The sequence below is a fragment of the Schistocerca gregaria genome, chromosome 1 (genome assembly GCF_023897955.1).
Source record: "Schistocerca gregaria isolate iqSchGreg1 chromosome 1, iqSchGreg1.2, whole genome shotgun sequence".
In the NCBI taxonomy this organism is placed as follows: Eukaryota; Metazoa; Arthropoda; class Insecta; order Orthoptera; family Acrididae; genus Schistocerca; species Schistocerca gregaria.
In genome coordinates, this window is record NC_064920.1 from 192,288,257 (window position 1) to 192,311,258 (window position 23,002).

Here is a 23,002-nt window from a genome sequence, read left to right on the forward strand (position 1 = left end):
TACTTAGCTTGCTGCAGCAATAGAGTAAAAACTTTAAGTATGATGAGAAACATAGACTTTTTAGTTGGGAACTGAAGATAACAAGTACAACTGTTTTAGACGTTTTCATAAGCACTTGTTTCTATTTTGCAGAAGGAAGTTGTTACAGTTACGTTCCACGAAGAACAGATCGGTCTGTTTATCTATACATAGTAAAGAATTTCGTGAGTAAGTCGTATTTACTTCACGCCACGAGCTCTCTCCCTGTACTTTGCTTGCGCGTCTGTTACTAGGGCTCCGCCTCTCTCCGGAAACCCAGCTGCTAGCAAGCCCTGTCTCTACCGTCTTTGGAGTCAGCTGTTCGCGTTATTTTTATGGGAAATCCAAGTGAGCCAGATTCCTCTCGCTCAACTTTTTTTGCGAAAACTTTGTGCTGGGACGAACTCTGTTCGAAGGAAGTTTTGTCGAGGGAAGCAGAATCTGATGCTAGGGCGCTTTCTTCACGAGACACTGGGTCATCGGAGGGGAGCAACTTCTATGTTTTCCTTGGGGATCGGCGCCAGTGGGCGGCGCCGGCTCCTTCATTAAATCGGAAAGCGCCGCATTAACAATATAATTTTGTGGAACTGCAGCGGCGTGGCGGCAACTCTGCTAACGACTTTCTGCTGGCGGCAGATGTACTCTGCGGCGGCACGCGTTTTAAAGAGTGGCCGCGGCCTGGCGGGCGCGACCTTGAGGCCGCCGATGTGTCGGCTGCGGTAGCGCTAGACTGGGCCGGAGCAACTTTCCACGGGTCGTTACAACTTCACGTGCAAACTTTAGGCAGCCAAGTTATCTAGTGGAGCAAACTTGCCCGCAGTAACAAAACGGCAACTGACGAGGGGCGCCCGTCCTTTTCTCGTTTTCATCTTTAGGTGTCCGGTCACTGACCCGGGCCAACAAGGAAGTCGTTGCTCTCTGGTCTGTTACAAACACAGCAGTGGTCAAGGAGAACAGTTCGTGTAAGCATACTACCGGTAATAAACATGATTTAGCACTTTAATTTACGTAACCCCGGAAACTTTCGGGTAATTTCAAAAACAATCTCGCAGTTTTCACACAGATTGGGCATAACATAAATCCTGATTATTATGTACAAAAAAATCAAGTTCAGAAGACAAAATGTAGGAAAGTGTTAAAGGACAACGGAAAATTGCTAATTGACATTTGGACCTGGAAGGAGTTAAATGAAGCTGTTGTTGATCCACATGGAAAGGGTTCTACACGACTGCCCATTACAATTGCTACACCAAGAAGAAATGCAGATGATAAACGGGTATTTATTCGACAAATATATTATACTAGAACTGACATATGGTTATATCTTCACGCAATTTGGGTGCATAGATCCTGAGAAATCAGGACCCACAACAACCACCTCTGGCTGTAATAACGGCCTTGATACGCCTGGGCGTTGAGTCAAACAGAGCTTGGATGGCGTGTACAGGTACAGCTGTCCGTGCAGCTTCAACATGATACCACAGTACATGAACAGTAGTGACTGGCGTATTGTGACGAGCCAGTTGCTCGGCCACCATTGACCAGACCTTTTCAATTGGTGAGAGATCTGGAGAATATGCTGGCCAGGGCAGCAGTAGAATATTTTCTGTATCCACAAAGGCCCGTACAGGACCTGCAATATGCGGTCGTGCATTATCCTGCTGAAATGTAGGCTTTGCAGGGATCGAATGAAGGTAGAGCCACGGGTCGTAACACATCCGAAATGTAACTTCCACTGTTCAAAGTGCCGTCAATGAAAACAAGAGGTGACCGAGAAGTGTAACCAATGGCACCCCATACCATCACGTCGGGTGATACGCCAGTATGGCGATGACGAATACACGCTTACAGTGTGCATTCACCGCGATGTCGCCAAACACGGATGCGACCATCATGATATTGTAAACTGAACCTGGATTGATACGAAAAAGTGACGTTTTGCCATTCGTGCACCAAGGTTTGTCGTTGAGTACATCATCGCAGGCGCTCCTGTCTGTGATGCAGCGTCAACGGAAACCGCAGCCATGGTCTCCGAGCTGATAGTCCATGCTGCTGCAAACGTCGTCGAACTGTTCGTGCAGATGGTTGTTGCCTTGCAGACGTCCCAATCTGTTGACTCAGGGATCGGGAGGTGGCTGCATGATCCGTTACAGCCATGCGGATACGATACCTGTCATCTCGACTGATAATGGTACGAGGCCGTTGGTATCGAGCACGGCGTTCCGTATTACCCTCCTGAACTCACCTATTCCATATTCTGCTAACAGTCATTGGATCTCAACCAACGCGGGCAGCAATGTCGCGATACCATAAACCGCAATCGCGATAGGCTACAATCCGATATTTATCAAAATCGGAAACGTGATGGTACGCATTTCTCCTCCTTACATGGAGCATCACAACGTGTCACCAGGCAACGCCGATCAACTGCTGTTTGTGTATGAGAAATCGGTTGGAAACTATCCTCGTCTCAGCACGTTGTAGGTGTCGCCACTGGTGCCATGCTTGTGTGAATGCTCTGAAATGCTAATCAGTTGTATATCACAGCATCCTCTTCCTGTCGGTTAAATTTAGCGTGTGTAGCATGTCATCTTCGTAGTGTAGCAATTTTAATGGCCAGAAGTATAGATATGAGCGCATATATTTCTGCTTGATCTAGACGTGCTCCAGTCACAGTAATGTGACTACCGGCTATATTTGTCGCCAACGTGCAAAGTCGCTTACAGGCGGTAGGTGGCAGCATTAGGAATGGAGGTTAAATAAAATATATCCTGGAGACTGGTAGAAAAGTGCAGTCATTGTCGTAATACTGAAACGAAGGGATTGTCCGACGTCCGAAAGGGCATGATCATTGGCTTTTAGATAAGGGAGGAAGCATTTTCGAAACGGCAAGCTTTGTAAACTGTTTGCTTGTCGTCGCGGTTAAAGTATACCGTGCATGGCAAAACGGCGCTATCCAAAACAGGCGCCGACCCGACTGTGGCGCACCATGGGCCATAAATGAGAGTACTGAAATGCGGAGATGTGTATGGGCGAACAGAAATGCAACTGTTCAGCAACTGACCCTCCAGATGAAGCAAGGGGCTACGGGGCTACCAACAGCGTCTCCTCAACGACTGTTTAGCAAACATTGCTGCTTATGGGTTTCTGCAGAAGGTGCCTGGTTCATGACAGCTATTCATTGGCGACAAAAGCTGGAATTCGACCGTTAACAGCGAAACTGGACCTTCACTGAGTGGCGACAGGTGGTTTTTTCAGATGAGCCACTTTGTATGCTCTATTTGACAGGTAGCCGTTGGCGTGTACGGCATGAGAAGTCTGAAACCACATCCTGAAACAATCGTCAGAAGATTCCAGGACGGAGGAATGTTTTCGTTGCATTCGTCATTCTGCCAGGCGCAGTGGATCAACATAAGGAGAACCAAACTCACCTTTAAATGCTATTCGTTTTTCCATCAACCAGCTGGACAATGAAACCTGTCTCACAGCTCGCAGGGTACGACCGTGGTTCGAAGGGCACCATGGGTTAGTGTACCATAATCCGTGGCCACCAAAGCTTTAAACTAAATAGAAAAAATATAGAGTGATAGGGCAGAGGTAAAGAATGGTTGGTTGATTTGGGGAAGGGGATCAAATAGCGAGGTCATCGGTCCCATCGGATTGGGGAAGGGGGGGGGGGATGGTTTAGGAAGTCAACCGTGTCCTTTCAAAAGAACGATCCAGGCATTTGCCTGAAGCGATTTCGGGAAATCACGGAAACCTAAATGAGTATTCCGGAAGCGGGTTTGAACCATCGTCCTCCTGAATACGAGTCCACTGTGCTAACCCACTGCGCCACCTCGCTCGATGGAAATAAAGGAACTGTGAACGAGTACTTTTAAAGAATTAATAAGAATGAGTCAGATACAATCTGCAAATCAAGAAGGCGTTTGAGAGTGACAGGGAACCGACGTGGAATGAAATTCATATCTTAAAGGTACTTAATAAAAGTTGGCAGAAAATTGTAAACCAGACTGTCCCCTGCTCTCAGCCATGATAAAAAGAGATAAATTATTGTGTTTATCGACGTGAAGTTACTGAGATATTACTGGGATACGTGCATTGCGTGAGAATTCAACCGAAGTGTTATAACTTTGATTAAAATTAATTTGGCTGTCTGACAATACAAATGCGGCTATTTATTTTATATTCAGATATATTGTCGATGAAATTTTACGCTTCCCGAGAGCACCACACGCAGGCCTTTACAATTACATTGATGCTGTAAGAGACTTGAGAGTGTGGCAAGAATCACAGATTAGAGTAAATGATAATACCTCTCCAAGAAAATTGAAAAAATCTTTACTGACAGCACCAATAAGGAAAATAAGAAATTTCAGAGAATTTCCGAATCTAAGTTTAAGTTTTCTCGAGTCCGTTTAATTCTTGGAATGAATTAAGTTTAGTAAAGAAAGTGATATGACGGTAGCAAACAGGAAGAGAATAAACAAATACTTCTTACAGACGTAATCTGTTTGTTGAGCGATTCCTGGGACCAACGAAAGTGTGAGGCAAATGTTGATTGGAAGTCTTTGCAACCTTTATTCATCTATGGAACGAGAGAGTATCATGACGAAAAAATAAAACGTCGAAAGTTGATTAATACATTTACAGAGAAAAGTGGAACTCAACAAAGTAAATCACGAAATTAATAGTAAGTTAGGACTAGAGATTTATTGAAACGGAAATGTTCACTTTTGCTTCGTACTGTGAACTAATCTGTCTGTCTTCCAATAAATTTTTCAAGATACCTGTTTTCTAATATTAAACTATCGAGATATGTCTTTCAGTATTTCGTACACGTGATTCATGAACATGAGCGAAATGTGGCTTACAGTTATAAGGTCCAACATTCCGCGCGGGTTCCATTTTCCATGAAATTTTGGAGTTGTTTTTAAGACAATATACCGAAGTTCTAGAATGATTTTGAAAAGTACACTTTTTCATATTTAACAGACGAAGCGTAAAACATCACATCATTGGATTCCACGTTCTCGCTGGGGAAATAGATGATGTGTCAACAATTAGGGTTCAATGTAAACTGAAGAGTTAGGATAATGTCTTAGGTACTATAAAGGCGGGTATTCCATTAATGAACAGTGATACATTATTGCTCAGGTGAAACATGCTTCGAGAAGTGTAGTTTCATTTATTTAGAAATTTAACCTAGCTGCTCAAGCGATCCCACGAGTCACACGCCCGAAAACGGGAGTAACACTGAATCGATGAATTTATTATGCTGTCTTGGAAAAACTGTTCCTAATGATTAGCGTGCGTGTAGCCAATTCCAATCTATTATTAAACCACGATCTGCTCTCTGCTGATTTTCATTTATTGATGGAGGAAACAGACTAATAGACTTGCTATGAAGTATGGTCGCTATGATCAGCTCATTAAGCATCCTTTACTTTTCGTCGGATAAACGTAGTGTTCAAAGTTATCTATTGGTTGTTTTCGTTAGTCGTCGTGTTTCTTCCTGAAGAGTGTTTATGATGCTAAGTATTAAAACTAATAACTCAGAGAACTTGAAGAGAAAGAGTACTAGACGGTTCACTGTCGCGTCAATTTAAGTGAGTGCTACAACTTTTCGCATTATCTATGGAGACCGCAATCATGTTGAACACGTGGTAAACGCATTATGAGAGGAACTAACAACATTTACTATTGCAAGGATTATTCTTCGCTATAGAAGATTTTCTAAACCATAATGTATAGCAATCATGTACAGTCAGTGCCACAACTCGCGAGAACCGTGGCTTCGTCATTACGCTGAGTCGCAAAGCTTTACTGTCTGTCACACAGCGTATCGTGTAAGGCGACTCAGTGCTATCGACATACTTTCCACTCACATGCGTCTCTATTGTTCATTATATAAAACAAAAAATAAAATGCTATCTGGACCAAAGTTAGGACTTTACAAAATATGAATATTAAGCAAAAACGGTTTCTCGGAATGATCCATTTTCTTGAACTATCAAACTTGGTGGGAAATACTCAATTACTAGGGCCACAGCCAGTAAAATCGACTTCTTCGTGCTCAGCACTTTCCCATTTGACATTCTGTGGAACTCATAAACTGATTTGCTAACTGATTTGCGATTTTATTTCTCTCTCAGCGTTTTAAGGTCTTCACAATCGATACATGTTTTCTTACATTTCTGTCGTCTCAGTGCCAGTGAACGGAGACAATATCGCGACCTGAGCTACTGCAGTTCAGACACCTAACGTGATGTTGCTAACACATCGGAAGAACGGTGTATACATCGCAAGGAATTCCGTGAATGGGCTGTTAACTATCGACAGTATCTAATACGTAAAATTTGTGCTACCTTGATACACCAGAAGAGTGAGATGGACGTTCGGTGGGTGTGGACAATGAGAACCTCATAGAAGAATGAATCATTAATCGTAAACGTATTTTCTTATCTGTATTAATGTGATGTTACGCCTGTATGAGAAACAGATAATGTTTAAACGTAGTTCTCGTTGTTGTAATCAGTTCCAGGTCGATTTTTCCTGTTGCTCGTTACTGTAAAACGTGAAACTAAAACGGAAGGCTCCAATCAACTGGACATGTACTAATAACCCTTAGTCGTTGACGGGATAGACGACAGGAATTCGACTTGACACACTGTGTTGCAAGTCAGAAGCGACCACTTACATTTATATGCCGGCTGCCGGCCGATGTGGCCGAGAATTCTAGGCGCTTCAGTTTGTAACTGCGCGACCACTACGGTCGCAGGTTCGAATCCCGCCTCGGGCATGGATGTGTGTGATGTCCTTAGGTTAGTCAAGTTTAAGTAGTTCTAAGTTCTAGGGGACTGATGACGTCAGATGTTACGTCCCATAGTGCTCAGCGCCATTTGAACCAATGTGCCGGCTGCGTGGCAGTCTCCGACCGCCGACTACGTGCTAGGACCACTACAACTGTTTCATTCTGATTCTTGTCTCCACTGGTCTGTACACATACTGTAGACGTAGCAACTAAAATATTAATTTAAGTGTAAGATAAATAGAAGCTACCTGTGATGTGACTGATGAGAATTTCCTTTGTAGGTACATTAGTAACACAATAATGAATCTGGATACTAAGAAAAGAAACACGGAACTGTGAAGCACAAAACTAATTTCGCGGAGCTATGTGTTCTGAAACGGATAGTGATTTTTTAAATTTATTATTTTGTAATAACGACAAAAAATTGATTCAGTGCGACAATGTTCTGATGTTTTTTGGACTTCACGCCTGTAGAAGCCTATTAATTTGGAGTTGCAGATTCCCTGAAGCGCCGTTTCTTGATGGTTGTTCGATAAAATCCGTAACAGGTAAAAATTTGAGCGTGCAAGGAGGGAAGAATATCAGGAGAGTGCTGGCGGGCGTCGTCGTGCATTTGCAACACTTGAAGCAGTCTTCTTGATCTTTCCTTTTCTTCTTTTTAAATATATACCGAGAGAGCACAAGAGGCACAAGGCCTTATCACCTTGAAAGGTGGCTACACTGAGTCACAGCGCCAGAGATTGCGCCAAAGAGTATTATTCAGCCGCCTCCACTGGCAGTTGCCGCTGAGAAGTTGGTGAGTGGAGTGGTGGATCTGAGGTAGCCGTGATCTGTGCTTGTTGAGACGTCGCAAGAGTAGTAGTTGTTCTTTTTGGGCAAGACACCATATGTTATTCGATTGGGGATGTTGTAATGATCAAAGTGTATTTTTTGTCATTATATATGAAGGTAAAGAAATTTTTTTATTTTAGACGTCCTAAATAACAATGCCTCTTGGTCACAGGTTCAGTCAACAAAGCATCTGGCTCGTGTTCTTGTATTTGACTGTAATTCTGGTTTCTATATGCAATTATAGTATTTCTAGTTTGTTTTTTAATTACTTCAGTGTAAATGGCGTTTAAAGCATCTTGTCGTATTGAGGAAGAACCGTGCCAGATGTGTACGTTGAATCACACTTACACACACAGAACAGTTACATTTGTGCATTGTTATTTAGTAGCTCTTATAGTTGCTGGGGACTTAATTCATTAATTGTGTTAATGAAAATTTCCTTTCATTCTTTGTTGTAATTCTATGCAGTCAGATTGCGTACTAATATTATTCAGGGCCAACCGGTTACAAGACTGCGTAACCGCATAAACAGCTACAAAATTTAAATTATTTGCATTCTATTTAATTAAGCCCCCATGCAACCTGTAAAGCATTCGATAGGTATGCTCGTTTAGACAGCTGACAAAAGTCAAGGAGAATTGCATATATGGCAACCCATTTACTTGAACGAGAGCACACATTACCTATACAGCCTTGGTTCCGATTTACATTTACTATTATTTGCCTAAACTGCATGAGGTAGATGCTGGGACGGTTCCACTGAAAGAACATTATCATCCGTCCTGCCTCATCAGCAATGACGGAACTTAAAACACTAATCTTCATACCTCCGGTTTCCCGTGACTTTGGGATCTTCAACTGTATATGACAATTATTCACGTGAACACTATACTCCGTGAAGTAGCACAAATGTTATGAGCTAGGGCTAATATACTCTAATCCCTCTCCTACAGTAACCATATGAAATGTATGTTAGACTTTTTCTATTTAGAGTCCGGTTTTCTAATTGAATCTTTTCATAATCAACAAAATGAAAAATACAGTATACCGCCGTAAGAAAAGTAATAGAATCTCTAGAAACAAGTCGCAATTAATGAATACATATGTAGCAACCTTCGGGAGCAAAATAAATCCTCGTCACATGCTGCATTTGCAATGGTCGCGTCGCTGCTGTTACTGATCGAGGTTTTAGAAGATATTTGGCGCGAGAAATCACATCAGAATAATAAATAACTTTAATTGTTTGTGCTACAGTGTGCGCTGTAAATCAGGGGCGTAAGGAACGATGCATTGAGATCACATGGGCGAATTTAGATGGGCGTTAGGAGGCCGTTACTGGTAGCCGTCGTCTGTTGTATCGGGAGGCAACTCTTGACCAGCAGATGTTCTGACCTGAACAGGCAGCAGTAACTCTTATGCAGAAGTATTTTTGAAAGGTTTTTGCCACCAAAATTTAGTTATAAAGGGAAATAACCTATCTTTGTGACTCCGACAGCTTTATGCTTTTAGCAGACCAAATGTGGTTTAAAAAGTAAGGTAGTTAGTAGGGTCTAAATTTCAACAAATTTCAATATATGTCGATCGTCGACAAGTCTTTGTGGATTCCTTTCCTTTGTTGGATAGGTTCTACACATTATACGACCGCCTCGTGATCGATTCTCACCTCAACCAGAAATTTTAACAACCACGAAAACATGTCCCTTAGCTCTCGCAAAACCAAGTGAAGGATGCCGGGATCGAATGTTGTACGAAATCCCGCTTAAATATGATGTTTTCCACTGGTAATTGGGGTGAAGAATGTTTAGGTTAGATAATGATACAGGCTAACGTCACAGCCTGTGGAAAATCTTACATACGTACTTTAGTTTTTGTGTCATTACTGAAAAACCATGATCTGTTTGCAAACATGTAGTTTCGCTAAATTCGTTTTGTGATTTTAAGCTCTATGTTTCTTTTCTTAATATGCAGGTTCTTTCCATGTACTGAACATTTCCGGGAATAACCACAATAATTTCCTCTTAGGGTTTGTGCTCCTTAAGTATTGTTAAAAAACATTCGAATATTTCTTTATCAAGACAAAGTAATAGTGATCAGTATATGGAAACGCAATAAAACAGTGATAAAGACAGGACACTAACAATCGAAGATTGTCTTTATTGACCAGTGTTACGTCAGCTGGTCAGAATTAACAAGTAAGATAATGTTTGTGACCAAATTAGGCTCTTTTAAGTGTCATTTCAGATAACAGTTTGTGACAGTATTAAGTCTCGATGTGCTCTCGTATGATTATCATTAATTATTTCAATAAAATGCCATTTTGGATCAATTTGGTGCTGCTGTAATGGTTGATAATTAATTGTCAAAATTTTTAATTATGGACATTATCGTATGGGAAGAATAAAAAAAAAAAGAAGTAGCCGGCCGGTGTGGCTGTGCGGTTCTAGGCGCTTCAGTCTTGAACCGCGTGACCGCTACGGTCGCAGGTTCGAATCCTGCACCGGGCATGGATGTGTGTGATGTCCCTAGGTTAATTAGGTTTAAGTAGTTCTAAGTTCTAGGGGACTCATGACCACAGATGTTGAGTCCCATAGTGCTCAGAGCCATTTGAAACATTTTTTGAAAGGTCCCGAGTTCGAGTCTCGGTCGGGCACACAGTTTTAATCTGGCAGGAAGTTTCATATCAGCGCACACTCCGCTGCAGAGTGAAAATCTCATTCTGGAAACATCCCCCAGGCTGTGGCTAAGCCATGTCTCCGCAATATCCTATCTTTCAGGAGTGCTAGTGCTGGAAGGTTCGCAGGAGAGCTTCTGTAAAGTTTGGAAGGTAGGAGACGAGGTACTGGCAGAAGTAATGCTGTGAGTACCGGGCGTGGTCGTGCTTCGGTAGCTCAGTTGGAAGAGCACTTGACCGCGAAAGGTGAAGGTCCAGAGTTCGAGTCTCGGTGGGGCACACAGTTTTAATCTGCCAGGAAGTTTCGATGTTAACAAGTTTCTCTTCTTCAGAGCCGCTTTCCTTGCCATTGACAGTCAACATTTTATGTCCTATCTACTTCCAACATAATCAGTTATTTTGCTTCCCAAATAGCAAAACTCGTTTACTAATTTGTGTCTCATTTCCTAATCTAGTTCCCTCAGCATCGCCTGCCTACATCCCATTATGCTCGTTTTGCTTTTGTTGATTTTCATCTAATACCCTCCTTTCAGTACACCGTACATTCCGTTCAGCTGTTCTTCCAGGTCCTTTGCTGTCTCCGACAGCCTGCGACGAGCTACATCTGCAATGAGGGGTGGCCGTCCGAAGCCCCAGTGTCTGGGCGTGGTTTCGCCTTGGTTTCACCACGTGTTGAAGGCACTTAACCACAAATACCCTACGGCTTTTGAAATGCTCGTGCCGAACATCCGGCCCATCACAATCTGCACTCGGCCAAACTCAGATAGGAAACGCCCCTTGCCCATTCTACAGACGGACAGCACGCTGACTGTACTACCTGCACATGCACCATGCTTGTGTCTAACAAACAGTCATTCCTCGCCAGTTGACTCTGCTATCGCCTGGAGAGATTTATATCGATAGTAGGTCAGCGGTAATAGTATTCTAGGTGATCAGTATATAACTTCTTGGTAGATTAAAACTGTGTGCCGAACTGGAGTTCGAACCTGGGGCCGCGTGGGGTAGCCGCGCGGTCTAAGGCTCCTTTTCACGGTCCGCCCGACTCCTCCCGCCGGAGGTTCGAGTCCTCCCTCGGGCATGGGTGTGTGTGTTGTCCTTACCGTAAGTTAGTTTAAGTAATATTGAGTATTGAGTAAGCTTAGGGAACGATGACCATAGCAGTTTGGTCCCACAAGACCTTACCACCAATTTCCAAAAATTTCGAAACTGGGACCTTTGCCTTTCGCGGAAAAATGCTCACCGATTGATTCAAGGACGACTCACGGCCTGTCTTTAGAGCTTCACTGCCGCCAGTAGCTCATTTGTGGATGTACTCAAATCTCTATCTTCCCTTGCAGTTCCCTGAAGTACCATGGGGGTTAATATATTGATGTCTTAACACATGACACACGACCTATCATCATTCGGGTTCCTTCTTCTTGTCAATGTTTTCCACATTTTCCTTTCCTCACCGATTCTACAAAGGACCTTCTCATTTCCTATGTCATTCCAACAAGTTTTCAACATCGTTCTGTAGAACCACTTCCATACAATGTTCAGCCCGAAATGCACATTATCATAAATTTCTTCGTCAAACTAAGATCACTGTTTGATACCAATAGACTTACGTTAACCAGAAATTCCTTCTTTTCCTTATTTTTGTGTCCTCTTTGTTTGTTTCGTCACCTGTTACTTTGATTCCAAGGTACCAGGTTGTCACCATTTCATCTACTTCGTGGTCACCAGTTTTGATATTAATTTTGTCTTTAACTTCATTTCTGCTACTCTTCATTAACAATTTCGTCTTTCTTCAGTCTATCTCCAACCCATATTCTGAACTCATTTACTTTCCATGCAATGGGTATTGTAATTATTCTTCACTTTCACTGACGGTCCAGTGTCGTCACTGAATATTCGTTTACCCTGAATTTTAATCCCAATTTTAACCTTTGCTTTATTCCGCTTCTGCTTCTTCAATGCATAGGATTAATAGTAGGACCTGGATGTGGTATCTCTGCATTACACCACTCTAAATCCGAGAAGTTTGTTCTTGGTCTTCCATTCTTAATGTTCCGCGTTGGTTTTTCTGCATATTTTCTTAGAAATTCGAGCATCCTTTGCTTGTTTAAACTGTCGAACGCCTTTTCCGGGAAGACAAATTCTATCTTGATTATTTGTAAGTCTTGCTTCCATTATAAAGCGCAATGTCAGCATTTCCTCTCTGGAGGCTTTATCTTTCCTAAAGCCAAACTGAATGTCATGTAACACATTAACAAGTCATCAATTCTCCTTCCAGTTCTTCTCTCTATTATTATTTTTAGCAACTTCGATACCTAAGCTGTGAAACTGATTGATCGATAGTTTTCACATTTGCTACCCATTCTACATTCCGCACTTTCCGAAAGTCTTATGGTATGTCTCCAGTGCCACAGAATCTACAGAGCAGATTGAGTAGTCAATTGGTTGACACTTCCCCGGTGATTTCAGAAATCCCTAGGAAATATTATCTATATGTGCCGCCTTAGGTGATAGAAAGTTTTCCAAAGATATGTTTAGTATCGGATCACATATGTTTTCCTTAACGACTGGCATTTATTCTTATAACATCACGAAGTTCCTCCCCCTCTTAGCGGCCTTCAACTAACGTTCTCTTTCCTTTACTTTTAGCAGTGGAATTACTCTTGCATTGTTAATGCTGACGCTTTTTCTTTTAGTTCCTCAGAAACTGGACTTTCATATATGCTGAATGAGTCATTCCTGTGGTTTTTTGAATATTTTTCTATCTCCTTGGTTCATCGGTCTGTTTAAATATTTCTTCTGATTCCCAAGGTTTCTTAGCAGTTACCTTCCTTCTACCTATTTGTTCAAATGTCCCGATTTAGTTTTTTAGAGATGTCCATACCTCTTCAATTTCACTGCATGCCATGGTATTCATTATCGTAGTATCTACTGTCTTACATAACTTCAAACGCATGTTATTATTCCTCAGTAATTCTGTATGCAACTTTTTCCCACTTTGATTCTTCCGGATGATCCTTTTAAACATCGGTCTACTCTTCATCATTACTAAAGTGTGATCTGAATATGTATGTGCTCTACGGTGAGCTGTAAACCATCTATGTGATTGAGGAATCTCAGCTGTGCTATGATTTTCCCATGTTTCTCGGCTGTATCCAAGTATCGTCCTCCTCTAGTGAATTATGAACTGCGTATTTGCTATTATTAGATGAAATTTGTTGTAAAATTGATTTAGTTTTTCCCCTGTGATTCCTACTACCGAGCCAACATTCTCCTGCGACTCTTTCTTCTACTTCCTCCATGCTAAAGCGTTACGATCTCCCGCAAATTATAGATTCTCAACGCCATTTAGATCCCGAATTACCTGCTCGATGCCCTCATAAATTTTCTCTGTCTCTTCATCTTCCGCTTATGACGTCGTCACGTTTACCTGAACCGTTACTGTTGGTATTACTCCCATTACACCATTTCCTGCTGCTGTTGGTATTACCCTTCATCCGTCTGAATAAGATATTATCTTCTGTTCAAAGTACTTCAGTGAAAACCCTTGTATTTGGCTTTTGCGATTTCTCAGCTTCCCTATCACATTGAGACATCTGATTTTCCACGCTCGACTTGTATAATGGTAATCTTGCGTTCGTTATTCAGTTATTTGTTAATAGCTAATCTGATTTCAAAATTGGGTTGTCACATAACTGCTGTCATCTAACAGCAGATGAAGAAACGCGGTTGATGTACTTGTACACGTGTGGAACCGCGAGACCGATAAGGTCGCAGGTTCGAATCCTGCTCCGGGCATGGATGAGTGTGATGTCCTTAGGTTAGTTAGGTTTAAATAGTTCTACGTTCTAGGGGACTGATGACCTCAGAAGTTAAGTCCCATAGTGCTCTGAGCCATTGGAACCAACTCGTACACGTTCCTATTTTTTTTTCTTTTTTTGTCAGCTGTGTGACCGGAAGCTGCCCAGCAGACAAGTGTGTCGTCTGCTGCGAGGCGCAGTTTGTGAGCGGCGGGATAGAGTGCACGTCGCTGCCCGCACCTCCGTCTGCGCTGGCCGGACGCTGAGCGAGTTAACGCGATCTGTCCGCGCCCGCCGCCTTAGCGTATGTAAACAAAGTTTGCTACCTGCAGCACAAAATCGATTTGCCTTCGGGACCGCCGGCCCTGGCGGGGTAGGCGAGGAGCGGGGGAGTTTAGACCGCCTGCTCGGGCGAGCATTGGATTCCTTATCTCGCGCGGACAAGTTTGGGCCAAGTTAAGCGGACCGGCGGGGCGGCGCGTGGGGATGAAATATTCATCCGCGGCCGGCGGCCGTGGCCCGTGGCGTAGCGTGGCGTGCCGTGCCGACCAGCGGCCCGCCCCGCCGGGACGGCAGACGTGCGCCGCCGCCTCCCCAGCCGCCTCTGCACTCGCCATCTAGCTCACTGGAGACCTAGCGAAACACTCGTCATAATACGTGGCGCCGTCGCTACGGAGAGGAACACTCGTTCCAAAATGTCTCTGATGGAGTACTACAGAGAAGTATCTGTACCCATGTTTATATTGTACTGTTGTGGAAACAACTCATTGTCTTATTGGTATCCTTGGTTTGAAAGTCACGAAAAGCATTATTGGTTGCAAGTATATTTACACAGAGTACGCGAAGGAACTTAACCCCCTTCTTGCAGCGGTGTACCGTAGGTCTCTAGAAGAGCGTAGCGTTCCAAAGAATTGGAAAAGGGCACAGGTCATCCCTGTTTTCAAGAAGGGACGTCGAACTGATGTGCAGAACTATAGACCTATATCTCTAACGTCTGTCAGTTGTAGAATTTTGGAACACGTATTACGTTCAAGTATACTGACTTTTCTGGAGGCTAGAAACCATGGATTTCGAAAAAGACGATCGTGTGTAACTCAGTTCGCGCTATTGGTCCACGAGACTCAGAGGTCCATAGACACGGGTTCCCAGGTAGATACCGTCTTTCTTGGCTTCCGCAAGGCGTTTCATACAGTTCCCCACACTCGTTTAATGAACAAAGTAAGAGCATATGGACTATCAGACCAATTGTGTGATTGGATTGAAGAGTCCCTAGATAACGGAACGCAGCATATCATTCTCAATAGAGAGAAGTCTTCCGAAGTAAGAGTAATTTCAGGTGTGCCGCAAGAGAGTGTCGTAGGACCGTTGCTATTCACAACATACATAAATGACCTTGTGGATGACATCGGAAGTTCACTGAGGCTTTTTGCGGATGATGCTGTGGTGTATCGAGAGGTTGTAACAATGGAAAATTGTACTGAAATGCAGGAGAAACTGCAAGCGAAATGATGCATGGTGCAGGGAATGGCTATTGAATCTCAGTGCAGACAAGTGTAATGTGCTGCGAATACATAGAAAGATAGATCCCTTATCATTTTGCTACAATATAGCAGGTCAGCAATTGGAAGCAGTTAATTCCATAAATTATCTGGGAGTACGCATTAGGAGTGATTTAAAAATGGAATGATCGTATAAAGTTGATCGTCGGTAAAGCAGATGCCAGACTGAGATTCACTGGAAGAATCCTAAGGAAATGCAATCCGAAAACAAAGGAAGTAGGTTACAGTACGCTTGTTCACCCACTGCTTGAATACTGCTCAGCAGTGTGGGATCCGTACCAGATAGGTTTGATAGAAGAGATAGAGAAGATCCAACGGAGAGCAACGCGCTTTGTTACAGGATCATTTAGTAATCACGAAAGCGTTACGGAGATGATAGATAAACTCCAGTGGAAGACTTTGCAGGAGAGACGCTCAGTAGTTCCGTACGGGCTTTTGTTAAAGTTTCGAGAACATACCTTCACCGAGGAGTCAAGCAGTATATTGCTCCCTCCTACGTATATCTCGCGAAGAGACCATGAGGATAAAATCAGAGAGATCAGAGTCCACACAGAGGTATACCGACAATCCTTCTTTCCACGAACAATACGAGACTGGAATAGAAGGGAGAACCGGTAGAGGTACTCAAGGTACCCTCCACCACACACCGTCAGGTGGTTTGCGGAGCATGGATGTAGATACAGGTGTAGATGGATTTCTTTAGTGCTCTATAATTTTTGTAGCATATATACCGAGCAGAGTGAACGATCCATCTCACATACGATCAACTGTACGTCCTTCTATAGCGGGAGAAGCAGGTGCCATTGTGCTGGATAGCGAGAAATATGGGAAACGTTCGAGTACAAGCTGGTCAAATCGTCAAGGAGGCCTGCAGGCGACATGCTGTGACGCAGCGTGCCACTCCCTGCAGGCTGCAATTGCGCTCTGCTTCAAAGATCGATGCAGTTTTTGTTAGGAGTAGCGGCTGGTCGCGTCTTCCCGCCGGCTACTCAGGAGGGGGTAAGTAACTCTGATCTGCCTCCGAAATGGGCACTGTCCCTCACCATATGACTTCTTACTGAGGCAAAGGATCAGTGTACGCCACATTTTAAATGTGTACTGTATATTAGGCAGAGAGGACAGAACCGAATTTCTGTTGGGCCGTCCGCAGCTCGTGGTCGTGTGGTAGGGTTCTCGCTTCCCGCGCCCGGGTTCCCGGGTTCGATTCCCGGCGGGTTCAGGCATTTTCTTTGCCTTTTGATGACTGGGTATTGTGTGATGTCCTTAGGTGAGTTAGGTTCAAGTCCCTCTAAGTTCTAAGGGACTGATGGCCATAGATGTTAGGTCCCATAGTGCTCAGAGCCATTTGAACCATCTGTTGGGCCCTGTCTTCTATTTTAGCCGATGACGAGATGAATTTGGTCCAGTTATTAGAGTTTTGTCACTGGACTCTACACTAAACAAAGTGTGTTGCAGTGTGGCTAACTGGTCTAATTTTAGTCCAGTGATCTGCCAACTCCAGAATTTCGCAGTTGTTGTTTTTGTGGTCTTCAGTGCTGAGACTGGTTTGATGCAGCGCTCCATGCTAATCTATCCTGTGCAAGCTTTTTCATCTCCCAGTATCTACTGCAGCCTGCATCCTTCTGATTCTGCTTAGTGTATTCATCTCTTGGTCTCCGATTTTTACCCTCTACGTTGCCCTCCAGTACTAAATTGGTGATCCCTTGATGCCTCAGAACATGTCCTACCAGCCGATCCCTTCATCTGGTCAAGTTGTGCCACAAACTGCTCTTCTCCCCAATTCTATTCAATACCTCTTCTTTACTTATGTGATCTACTCATCTAATCTTCAGCATTCTTCTGTAGCACCACATTTCAAAAGCTTCTATTCTCTTCATGTCTAAACTATTTATCGTCCTTGTTTCACTTCCATACATGGCTACACTCCATACAAATACTTTCAGAAACGAATTCCTGACACTTAAACCTATACTCGATGTTAACAAATTTCTCTTCCTCAGAAACGCGTTCCTTGCCATTGCCAGTCTAGATTTCATATCCTCTCTACTTCGACCATCATCAGTTATTTTGCACCCCAAATATCAAAACTCCTTTACTACTTTAAGTGTCTCATTTCCTAATCTAATTCCCTCAGCATCACCCGACTTAATTCGACTACATTCCATTATCCTTGTTTTGCTTTTGTTGATGTTCATCTTATACCCCCCTTTCAAGACACTGTCCATTCCGTTCAACTGCTCTTCCAAGTCCTTTGCTGTCTCTGACAGAATTACAATGTCATCATTTTTATTTCTTCTCCATGGATTGTCATACCTACTCCGAACTTTTCTTTTGTTTCCTTTACTGCTTGCTCAATATACAGATTGAATAGCATCAGGGAGAGGCTACAACCCTGTCTCACTCCCTTCCCAACCACTGCTTCCCTTTCATGTTCCTCGACAATATTCTAAGTAGCCTTTCGTTTCCTGTATTTTACCCCTTCCACCTTCAGAATTTGAAGAGAGTATTCCAGTCAACACTGTCAAAAGCTTTCTCTAAGTCTACAAATGCTAGAAACGTAGGTTTGCCTTTCCTTAATCTTTCTTCTAAGATAAGACCCGCTAAATTATATTAATCCTTTTTCCTCTATTTTTTTCTTTTTTTTGTCAGTTTTCAGTCTCACATAATACCTAACATGAGATTTTCGTAGTTTTGTTTGTTTGTTCTTGTGTATGTGCACGTATTTTATGTCTCTATTTCGTATTTTTTTTTAATTCCAGTGTGTAATATTTTGACACCCATTATCCGCACTCGTTAGTATGCGTGCAGAAGAACTTGCCGTCAAATGCCTGCACCCACCATATTGCGTTCATCATCGTCAGTATCATATATCGTTTGGTTTCAGGATTGGATTATTTCAGTTGTGAAACAAACGCTGATATGAACAGACGCAGTTACACTGTTGAGGAGCGAATAGTTGCGGTGGTGGGTGCTAACCTCCACGGACAAGAAAACAGTGAGTGCGTTTAGTGATTGCTTTGAGAACGTCTCAGCTTCTAAAGCAAGCTTGCTTGAATTGGGAGACACGAACTATGGGGTCAGGTAGTACTAAAGGCCATGTAGTGGACGTAAGTAAAAACGAAAAGAAACATGTGCCGCAATTCGCTCGATCAGCTGGTCGCTCTCCAATGAAATTCTGTAGAAAACGCGTACAAGATTTCAAAATGGAAGTATTTAGACCGATCCTTGAGAGTGAATTATCTGACAACGGAATTTAAGAACGACATGCAGTCTGCGGTGCTTTCTTGGCAGAATTTACAAATGCCTGCCATCGCTATTCATCGCACTATTATTACCTGACGAATGTGCGATACATTGCAATTTACACAAGAAGAAAATGATTTTCTCGTCAACTGAAAATCTCATTTATGTACAGATCTGAGAAGGAAAACCACCTCATGGACCGAGGAGTCACCGCGACACCGTTCGGGGAACATTTTTTGTAGGGCATGTGAATAGAAGCTCATTCAGGACATGATTCAAACGCTTGAAGGCATCGATCATCGAGGCTACAGGAGCACAGATCGCCTGCACACATTACTAGTTAGGCACCTGAAGTCCTTGACGAACAGTTTCGTAGCTGCTGGGCTGGGCATGTTTCAGCCTCACTGAAGCGGCCACCATGAAGCCACGATCTTGTCGTCCAAGACATTTCATTACGGGAAATAAAGTCCCATTGACTAATGCTGAGAAACCGTTTGAGGCATAACTTCTAAGGAGCCTTGCAAGATGTCAAGTAGTTCGTGGTGACCCGTAGATCTCTATGTTAGATATGGTGATGGACATCCAGTTCGTCGGATAAATAAGTTTTACGTCTAGGTTGTCCAGTACGGTAATAACTTACTGTTTTGACATTTATGGATTCTTCTGTCATTTCTTGGTAGAACAAGGTTGAAAATCAAACTGCCTTATTGTTCTACTGATATTTGTTTATTTCGAACCGGTTTTCGGGTTTGTTGGACCATCGCCAGCAAACCTCTATCTAGCGTCCACACAAAACACTAGTATGAGGAACATGAAAGATAAGAAACAAAGATACTACCAGCAACCGATCTTTCATTGTTTTTTGACTTTAATATTTCTTTAACCTACAGGTACAGGGATTTCCAGGTACAGTTATAGCACGGATAAGATGGACCAAGTTGCTCTATCAGAGAAAATATTATGAGTTGCTTAGCGTGTATGAATATAAGAAATCTCTTTATCTGATATTAATTTACGTATTGCAAATAAAACGGCGTCTGCTGAATATGAAAGAAAGGTCAGACGACTGGTGTATATCAAAGGCCTATAGGACGGAGAAAAATATCGGTGTATCCTACTATTCGTTGGAAGGAGGTTGCTTCAGAGCAATAGATGATCCACTAATTTAATCATTACAGTGAGATATGTGAGCTCAAATCAATTATCAGGAATCGGTGATGTTTCTCAGAGGTCCTTAAAGCAGTGAAATATGTGGGATTTAGAATGTTACTTGATGTAATCATTAAAATCAGTGAAACAGGAAAATACGATGAGAATTATTACAGTACAAACACTAAAATACAGACGTATATGATAGGCTGACAAATCTAGAAACAGCAACAGCGATTAGCAAACTTGGACTGTTAAATAGGACCAGAACGTTTGAGGAAAAATGTAAGTCAAACATAGCATAGCTATTTAAGTAACGAAGAAAGTGAATAAATTTTCAGATCTGCAACAAAAAAATTTTGGGTTACAGGTATTAATGTTAAACTTTATAACGTGGTTGTTGTGGCAGATTTAGAATGATTGTTGATGAAGTGCAGAGAATTTTAAGCGAAGATTAATAATGCTGAAACAAGAATTTTGAAGAGTGTTAGTCTAGAAAACAGCGGTTTCCTAGACGCCATAGTTGTTGAAGATGAATCGAAGGAAGTGACAGAATTCTGCTACCTAGAAAAGTAAATTACTGAAAATTTGCGAAGCTATAGAAAGACGCGCAACAGTTGGTACAGATGGAGAAGAGCTTTCTTGAAGAAAAAGACTTGCCAGTATCAAATACTTGTACAAAAATGAGGAAGAAGCTTGAGACAGTGTACGTCTGAAACAGTCTATGAATCTGAATATACGGTGAATAGGGACTTTGTAAATACCATTGTAGATGAAACTGCGAATGTATATAATTTAATGTATCTCAAGGATATTAAAAAATATGTGAACAGAGAGATTCCTAGGAGTAATGAGTGAGATAAGAAAAAAATGGAGCAACTTTACCAGAACAAGTAACACGTCAGTTAGGCAATTGCTGAGCTTAAGAGAAATATCTTACTTGGAACTGAAAAGAGTATGAGAGGGAACCTTTCACAGCCAAACACAACATTGACTGTGAAATAGAGAATAAGGCGGAGTTGATGGAAAAAACGGTTATCAGCGTTTAATCTCTTTCTGAAAAGAAAAATTAGTTACTATGTGTCTTGCACATCGTATTGAATGAATATCTGTATCTACAACTGAATGTAGCCTGTGGTGAAGTTTTTTTGAGTAATTATAAGTGACCGCGATCCCTTAATCGGGCAGGTAGGTTAGAAAATTGAAAAAGGGAAATGGATAGGTTAAAGTTAGATATAGTGGGAATTAGTGAAGTTCGGTGGCAGGAGGAACAAGACTTCTGGTCAGGCGACTACAGGGTTATAAACACAAAATCAAATAGGTGTAATGCAGGAGTAGGTTTAGTAATGAATAGGAAAATAGGAATGTGGGTAAGCTACTACAAACAACATAGTGAACCCATTATTGTGGCCAAGATAGATATGAAGCCCACACCTACTACAGTAGTACAGGTTTAAATGCCAACTAGCTCTGCAGATGACGAAGAAATTGAAGAAATGTATGATCAAATAAAAGAAATTATTCGGATAGTGAAGGGTGACGAAAATTTAATAGTCATGGGTGACTGGAATTCGGTAGTAGGAAAAGGGAGAGAAGGAAACGTAGTAGGTGAATATGGACTGGGGCAAAGGAATGAAAGAGGAAGCCGCCTGGTAGAATTTTGCACAGAGCACAACTTAATCGTAGGTAACACTTGGTTCAAGAGTCATAAAAGAAGGCTGTATACATGGAAGAAGCCTGGAGATACTGACAGGTTTCAGATAGATTATATAATTCTACGACAGAGATTTAGGAACCAGGATTTAAATTGTAAGACATTTCCAGGGGCAGATGTGGACTCTGACCACAATCTATTGGTTATGACCTGTAGATTAAAACTGAAGAAACTGCAGAGAGGTGGGAATTTAAGGAGATGGGACCTGGATAAACTAAAAGAACCAGAAGTTGTACGAAGTTTCAAGGAGAGCATAAGGGAGCAATTGACAGGAATGGGGGAAAAAAATACAATAGAAGAAGAATGGGTAGCTTTGAGGGATGAAGTAGTGAAGGCAGCAGAGGATCAAGTAGGTAAAAAGACTAGGGCTAGTAGAAATCCTTGGGTAACAGAAGAAATATTGAATTTAATTGATGAAACGATAAAATATAAAAATGCAGTAAATGAAGCAGCAAAAAGGAAAAAACCGTCTCAAAAATGAGATCAACAGGAAGTGCAAAACGGCTAAGCAGGGATGGCTAGAGGACAAATGTAGGGATGTAGTGGCTTATCTCACTAGATGTAAGATAGATACTGCCTACAGGAAAATTAAAGAGACCTTTGGAGAAAAGAGGACCACTTGTATGAATATTAAGAGCTCAGATGGAAACCCAGTTCTAAGCAAAGAAGGGAAAGCAGAAAGGTGGAAGGAGTATATAGAGGGTCTACACAAGGGCGATGTACTTGAGGACAATATTATGGAAATGGAAGAGAATGTAGATGAAGATGAAATGGGAGATACGATACTACGTGAAGAGTTCGACAGAGCACTGAAAGACCTGAGTCGAAACAAGGCCCCCGGAGTCGACAACTGACCCTACGACTTATCTTAGAAGCTAGATTAAGGAAGGGCAAACCTACGTTTCATTTGTAGACTTAGAGAAAACTTTTGACAATGTTGACTGGAATACTCTCTTTCAAATTCTGAAGGTGGCAGGGGTAAAATACAGGGAGCGAAAGGCTATTTACAATTTGTACAGAAACCAGATGGCAGTTATAGGAGTTGAGGGGCGTGAAAGGGAAGCAGTGGTTGGGAAGAGAGTGAGACAGGGTTGTAGCCTCTCCCCGATGTTATTCAATCTGTATATTGAGCAAGCAGTAAAGGAAACAAAAGCAAAATTCGGAATAGGTATTAAAATCCATGGAAAAGAAATAAAAACTTTGAAG

At 42.2% G+C, this 23,002-nt stretch overlaps 1 protein-coding gene across 1 annotated transcript in view; it reads left to right on the forward strand.

Moving 5' to 3' along the window:
* Nucleotides 1-14,826: 14,826 nt before the first annotated feature.
* The window catches only part of LOC126337070 (uncharacterized), a 108,505-nt gene continuing 100,329 nt past the window's right edge, over nt 14,827-23,002 (forward strand). Inside the window, exon 1 of the mRNA XM_050001438.1 lies at nt 14,827-14,853. Within this exon, the coding sequence (XP_049857395.1) occupies nt 14,827-14,853 (27 nt within the window). The remainder of the gene's footprint in view (nt 14,854-23,002) is intronic.